At 39.4% G+C, this 7,906-nt stretch overlaps 1 protein-coding gene across 1 annotated transcript; it reads right to left on the bottom strand.

The window, feature by feature from the left end:
- Positions 1-4,348: 4,348 nt before the first annotated feature.
- On the bottom strand, positions 4,349-7,452 carry LOC114362761 (F-actin-monooxygenase MICAL2-like). The gene is made up of 4 exons (XM_028318288.1): positions 7,425-7,452; positions 7,026-7,213; positions 6,667-6,837; positions 4,349-4,600 (listed from the first exon to the last, which is right to left on the bottom strand). Exons 1-4 carry the CDS (start codon positions 7,450-7,452, stop codon positions 4,364-4,366), a joined length of 624 nt encoding a protein of 207 aa, XP_028174089.1. The 3' UTR covers positions 4,349-4,363.
- Between the last annotated feature and the right edge of the window lie 454 nt (positions 7,453-7,906).

Genomic DNA, 7,906 nt, shown 5'->3' with positions numbered 1-7,906 from the left:
TGTGCAACAGCTCCAGTCATCTCTTGAGGCTTCACTGCACCAGCGCATGAGTGACTTCGAATCACAACTCAAGACCTCCGCTGAGCCCTCATCGCTTGTACGGCTGTATGAAGAGTTCAGGGCGTTCAAGGAAACTGTTCATGGCATCCTGCAGCTGTTACGCAAGCAAATATGTGAGCTTTCTAAAGTCACAGATGCACTGGAGATGAGGCATCGTCGAAAGTGTCTACTGTTTGGTGGTATAGCGGAGGATCCTAAGGAGCAGACCACCGCTGTGATAAGTGACATCTTGTGTGAGCGTTTTGACATGAAGGACATTAGCTCCTCTACATTTGCTGCATGCCACAGGCTTGGATCCGCATCTAAGGGTCGCACACGACCCATTTTGGTCCGGTTTGTGGACCACTCCATAAAGTCAGCGGTGTGGAGAAAGAAGACTGTCCTGAAGGGAACCTCTACTGTACTGTCGGAATTCCTCACACGTCCAAGGCAAGAACTTTTTATGGAGGCACGCAAGCGGTTTGGCATCACAAACTGCTGGACACTTGACGGCAACATCTACGCCAAGTTGCCGGGTGGGATGCGTCGCCAAATTCATAATGTGACACAAGCAGCGACAAGCAGCCTGTTCCTGCCGGACCGGCTAGAGAGAGTCCAGCTACAGCGGACAAGAGGAGCAAGACCGCGTCCACCTCGGCCCCGCAGCGCTCCAAACGTACGGTCACCAAACAGGTTGCCGGGAAATGATAACTACCCGACAGTACTTGTTTTCACTGTATTGGCTCTGGAGGTACCTATACCCACATTTTATTCTTACTTAATTCAATGTTTACCTATCGTTTATGACTTCTTTCCACTTTTAAAATATATTTCTACACCCATTTATTTACCATCACCTATCAATTTTGACATTGACAATACTACTGTTTGTCAATGTGACATTAGTACGTTTCGTTCGGAAACTCAGGTACGTTTCGTTTCGCGTAAACATTTTTTTTTTATATATAAGTTTTGTAATCTTGTTTAATCAAAGTGTTGTTATTGTAATTTCTTTTAATAAGTCGAGTACCTCCGAGCTATTTTTTTTTTTTCTTTTAAATGTTTCGATTTGATAAATTTTTTTTATCTCTTTTGTAAACCGGCAGACCCGAGTGCAGTGAATATTGAATATTGAAATATTTTATTATAATTTAATTAGTGTAATTATTATTATTAGTGTATTTTATAGATTAACGAATATTTTTATTTTTATATGGATGACGAATCTTTCTTCTCAGCTCACGATTCCCCTTTATCTGACGACGATTCCTTCTGTGATACGCTAACTCTTGGAGATGCGTTAAATCATAAATTTACGAACTCTAAACGTTTTTTTAATGTTTGCCATGTTAATGCCCAAAGCATTCCTTCCCACTACGCTGACGTCCTTGAGACTTTCTCCGCTGATGATCTACATGCTGTCCTCGTGTCTGAGAGCTGGCTCAAGCCCTGCCTCGAGTCCACATCATACTCTCTTCCTGGATTTATCCTAATCAGAAATGATCGGACTGGTAAGGGTGGTGGTGGTGTCGCTATATACCTGCGCAGTGATATCCCGCATAAAGTGCTGAGCATGTCGCCATCTCCCTACAGTGCGTCCGCCGAGTTTCTATTCATTGAGGTCAGCGTGAAGGGCGTCAAGGCTGTCCTTGGAGTGGTATACTGCCCTCCAGGTGTAGACTACTTCCCACAACTTGAGTCTGCTTTGGAACCCATTTGTTCGGATTACATGCATCACTTAATCATGGGCGACTTCAACACCAATCTTCTTGTCAAATCTTCCTCTTCCACCAAATTAACTTCCTTGGTCACTTCTTTAAATCTCTCCATTCTTCCTCTACAGCCCACTCATCACAACATTGATTCCCCAGATACTTGGTTGGACCTTATCCTCACTTCTTCGCCTGAGGGTGTTATTGCACATGGCCAAATTGCTGCACCTGGTTTCTCCCGCCATGATTTAGTTTACGTGACCTACAGGCTCCACACAACCAAGCAAAAACCGGCCACGGTGTTAATGCGTAACCTCGCTAAGGTGGATGCAGATGCCATTAAGCGCGATGCAGCATCGCTTGACTGGGAGCCTGTTGTGTCTGCGTCGACTATAGACGATAAGGTAGCCCTATTTAACTCCAATCTGCTGTCTCTATATGATGTGCATGCACCGCTGCGGCCTGTAAAACTGAAACGTCTTCCTGCCCCTTGGATCTCGAGGGGGGTAGGCTATCACTTCACTGTACATCCAATTAACAGAACGAAATCTAGGTAACTGGAACTGCAAGAATCATGCAACGGTGACAAATACCTACTCCTTTTCTAAGATAGTACCTATACAACTTGCGAAGTTGAATATAATCCTTGCACAAGTTTAATTTCTCTTGGGCCGAGCGTAAGAACTTCCCGACTTTTAGATAGCAGGATCTATTTTAAACAGTCGGAATCCATATTTCATCGAGCTGTATTTAGACGTCTAGAAATACATAGTGATGTGCATTACTGCATTGAAAGCGTAATCGAAATGAAAATTAATAATCAGCTCCCGAATTTATTCTAGGAAATACTTATAGCATTCGGAAGTCTGAATGCTTACTTATAAGTTGGTACCCACGTACTACATAATGTTCTCGAGGGAAATTGAGGCTTGAAATAATTTAGCTACTGAATTTCTTTGTCTTTTTTATCGATAAAATACCAAGACTGTTTAGTACCTACTACATTGTGGCCAAAAAAACAACAATGTTCTTCCGTCAAGTATTTCAAATTCACCCAGCCATTAGGGTTTATGTCCTAAAATACGTTTCCAAAACTACATGCTCTTGATTTATGTGACAAAATATAGAGTTTAATCCTAAGTGCTTCACTAAAGCACACCACATCACTAGAGCTAGGGTCGCTAGGAGCCGTTATTAATTTCGGTTCTTCGTTCCCGCGGCTTTCCTTAAGACGGAATTAATGCGCAGTACGTCTCCTTTGTTTGTGAAATGTTGCCACTATTTATTTATCCCGTGGAACAAGGATTAAATGTGTGTTTTAATATTTATTACTTTTAGCAGGGGACTAGATTTTGATGTAATGTTGTGTGAAGTAGACTACTTATTATGGTGTAATTAATTAATCACGGTAATGTAACGAAGTATTGTATACTTTTTTAATAAACTCCTGTTTACTTACTAGTAATTGTCTACTTTTACAAAAAGTGGCCCTGGAAACGGAACCCTAAAAATAAACCATTCGGAAGGACGTTTTTAAATATTGAACTAATGAAATACCCATCATATAAGAAAAAAATAATGCACCTCCTGCACCTTTCATTGTGTAACTAAGTTGTAAAACTATACAAAAGATTCATTACTTTCCCTTTACTATTATTAAACTCTTGCATAACTCATGCAAAATTGAGTTTTCTGTTCACAAAGCGCGAGTTGGAAGTTTGGAAACTTCGTGAGCCGGCGTCGGACACCGGCGGCGACAACGGGACATAATTGCTGTTCGCGACAACTTTTAAGCGCGATTCAGGTGTTAATGTGTCGCCATCTGTTGGTGATTGTTTGCAAATTTTAAGGTATCATCTTGAGCGTTGAGCGCACATTTTTCATCGAGTGAACTTTTATGGGGAGAGCTAAAGTTATAAGTTTGTCGTATAAGTAGAAAATGCCACCCAGTATTTGCTTTTATTAGCACTGAATAAGATTTACGGGAATTCTTGAGAATCGTACAAAGAACCCCAAACATATGCCTCCAACAATATAGCGCTTTGAATTGTTGTATTGTAGTTGTAGTAATGAAGCCAGTTTTACCATTACTTATGTTGAAAAGCTTTTCACAAAAGCCTTATTTTGCTCTCAATAAAGACAGCTAAGATACCTAGTTAGTTATGAGGTATCTGATAATCGCCAGATGAAAGAAAACTAAGCCGTGCTCATCCTTAGTTGGGGTTACCTGAACATAAACTGGATTTTTCTTATTTGAGAAATTGTGTGATTTTAATTAGAAACATTCTTTAATATGGAATTCTGGTATTATATTGTGTACATTTTTGTAGCTTTTTAGCACTGCCTACTCAATATCTCTGTTTTGCTCAAGGTCAGCTGGTAGAGAATGACGTATGGCATTAAGCTCGCCTTTTTGTACAGAACATTGTTGTGTGTGCAATAAAGTCTTTAAATAAAATAAATAAATAAATAAATGCTTCCATATCAAAAATCATTTATAAAATAAAATAGGTATTAGATCATCAGATACACGCCCCTTACGTTAATTTCTCGAAAAAGTAGTTTCCTAGAACCTACCTCTACGATTGATAATGGAGAAGCTTTCCGCGACCTTAACTAGGCTGTTTGCCTATTAAAGGGCGTGCACTTACCATGCTAGCGTTCTCCGCGGCATACATCGACGTGAAGTCGAACAGTGCCACGTCTGGTTCCCCGTAGTGGTTGAGGGCGAAGTCTCTGAGCGGCAGGCGGCCGTCGGTAGAGAACCGAGCGGCTTCCTGTGCGTACCGCATGAGAGCGCCGCGGTCTACGTTCTCCACGCTCAGTAAGCGGGAGACTTCGGCGAAATCCTGCAAGATGTGGTCAATAGTGGTAAGCTTGAGCAGGGAAATTGTGAACAATGTTGGGAGTTACATTTAAAAAGGAGCAGCCAACACACAGATTAAAAGCACATATTATTGACATACCTACTCATAGTAGTGCAATTTCAACTTATAGAATGTTTGAGCGTCGATTCAATATTCTAAAAATGGCATTCGCTTGAATGAATGAATGAATGAATTTTTATTTTATGAATTTTATGAATTTTTACCTCTGTTCAAACTCAAACAACCAGTTTATGCCTGCCTGTGATTCAAACAATTTTTGAACTTATTCAACTTTTAGTAGTTCTGGAAAAGTTTCTAAAGCGATTGGAAATGTTCTTACTCGTACTTAACTAAAATTGAATCAACATGACAAGTATAAAATTCGTCTGTCGCCAATGCGTATATTTTCGATTACTAGATCATCAATCGATTGAAAATAAACTTCGCGTTAGCTTTTACTCCAATCCACATAATTAACACATAAACAAATTCGCAGAGTTTAATTTAAAACGTGTAATAATAAATTACAAAAAAAGATTGTGCACGGCCAATGAACATGGTATGTACAAACCAGGAGCGCTATGTAAATTATAGCCTGACCAGAAACATAAAAACCCTGGCATAGAGGCGCGTCAATTGCATTTGATAGTGCAACACTGAGTACAGTCGTACCTGTGTTAAATTAATAGGGTAACTTTATGTATCAGGATTCAGAATTACGGGCTAATTTGATATTTTCATAAATTAACGAAAAAATATTATTATAGGTAACCTGGTTTAAATAAATTAAATGAAACCATCAATCGAGCTAGTAGGATTTATTTTATTATTCATCAATAATAAAATTCAGAACTTGAATATTCAACTGCAATGTCTGCTAAGAACGCTTCAAACTCGGTACTTCTTTCCCAATTCCATAAAATTCAACACTTAAAAAGTGACAAAAAACTTTAAAATAGGTAGTTGAAACAAACCACAGCTAATTTTCATAGTTGACTGTACTATACGATAAACATGTCAGTCAATTTGACAACCTTTGTCGGAAACATTATTCAATGAAAATATTGTCCGAACCCTTAGTNGGCGCGTCAATTGCATTTGATAGTGCAACACTGAGTACAGTCGTACCTGTGTTAAATTAATAGGCTAACTTTATGTATCAGGATTCAGAATTACGGGCTAATTTGATATTTTCATAAATTAACGAAAAAATATTATTATAGGTAACCTGGTTTAAATAAATTAAATGAAACCATCAATCGAGCTAGTAGGATTTATTTTATTATTCATCAATAATAAAATTCAGAACTTGAATATTCAACTGCAATGTCTGCTAAGAACGCTTCAAACTCGGTACTTCTTTCCCAATTCCATAAAATTCAACACTTAAAAAGTGACAAAAAACTTTAAAATAGGTAGTTGAAACAAACCACAGCTAATTTTCATAGTTGACTGTACTATACGATAAACATGTCAGTCAATTTGACAACCTTTGTCGGAAACATTATTCAATGAAAATATTGTCCGAACCCTTAGTATTTCTCTTCGACAAATACTTTAACACATTGTGAACCACTTTTCTTTCACGACTATAAAAAGATTTTAGCAATTTATTCACAAAATCAATTGCGCACATTTAAAATAAAGTTTGTTTACACCACAGATATGGATTGTTTACACTATGACAGCAATAAACTGACATGCAAGGTGACATTATAATGAAGTTTTCAGTTACTGTTGCCATTAAAAGAAATTAGTACCATTAGTTTTCCGCAACATGGCGAGGGTTTTTATGTTCCTGGTCAGGCTATAATACATGTTTATTTTTAAAATGAATATATAATAGAATAGAATTACGTCCAATGACCCCAAGCTACCCATCCTTATCGTTCGCGCGTAATTGTATTGCTGTCGCACTCGTACACTCACTGCTGCCACCCGTCGCACAGTCGCGACAGCAATATAATTACGCGCGAGCGATAAGGATAGGTCATTGAACGAAATTCTACGTGCTTGGCGACCAGAATTTAGTACATAATAGTACTTACGTTTAGTAGCACCCCTTTGTCAAGCAGGCTGTGCTTCTTAGCGGTCATGACGAAGTAGTGTGTGTCGTCTTTGTAGTAGACGATGTTCTCCAGGTCGATGCCCGTCACCTCGTACAGCTCCTTGAAGAACTTCTGGTTGAAAATGAACGCCACGCCGCTTATCTCTGGCACCTGGGGAAGAAAATTATTTCTTCAATTATAATTTAGCTCAAACAAAATATTTAAGTGGACTTTTTCGTTTCAGCCAAATGACGTCCACTCCTGGACAGTTTAGATCTTGAGATGATGCTTGATCCCTCTTGAAGGTAGTCTTATTAAATGAAAGGTCTTAGCGACTGGAATTAATATTGAGCACTCACCGAGGCCTCCTGCTCCGAATGCCGGTTGATGAAGTTGGCTGTGATGGCCATGGCGAGCTTTCCACGAAACTCCTTCCTCTTGAAGCCGCTCAAGGTGTTCCTTTTGCCGTCAGCGCCCAGGAGTACATCGAACTCGTACTGGCACACGGGGTGGTCGGCCGGCGTCACGCGCGCTCGCCATCCCAATGCTAGGAAGAAATCACTTATCAGAAATGGTTCAATACTTCAGACAGCCTGGAGACAAGAAGATTACTTCAGATGAAGACGCCGATCACTAAGGGACTCCAAAATACACTGGCCCGGATGAAGATGCGGCTCTAAAGCGATTCAGACTAAATCTAAATACTGACGAGATGCAATCCTTCAAATGCGCGGGCAGCGAACGCATTATGCACTTACCGGACGAGGCACCTACGCGTCGCCGCATTATACAGTCAAACGCAAAATATGCAATACATTAGGTGTGGTCAGCGAGAATAACTGTAGGTGATAACTGACGTTTTGATTTGAATAAATTTGATGCTATGAACTATTCAACGTTTTATAATGACGGAAAACCAGTGATGTATACAAATGGCAGGATATGAAGATTTTTACGACTACATTTGCTAAACTGACTGAATACTTAGTCTATTTTTTATGAAACAGCTCAATTTAGTTTTCGTAATATTTTATCTTGTTTAGATTGCTTTGTCATATTGGAGTCAGCTGTAGATGACAGACANTGACGATAACTTCTAAACTATGAAAAATCGTAGAACATACATGGGGGTGAAATCGATAGGTCTAGTCCTCACCTATCACCTGCCTTCGGCTTGACACCTTACAAGAAACACCCTGTATAATGAAATTTATGCAATAATAGAGGAAATGCATGAAGC

This window comes from Ostrinia furnacalis, unplaced genomic scaffold (assembly GCF_004193835.3).
Source record: "Ostrinia furnacalis isolate ACB-3 unplaced genomic scaffold, ASM419383v2 OfSCF6717, whole genome shotgun sequence".
NCBI classification, from domain to species: Eukaryota; Metazoa; Arthropoda; class Insecta; order Lepidoptera; family Crambidae; genus Ostrinia; species Ostrinia furnacalis.
The sequence above is the reverse complement of the archived record's forward strand: the minus strand, read 5'-3'. Positions and strand labels throughout refer to the sequence as shown.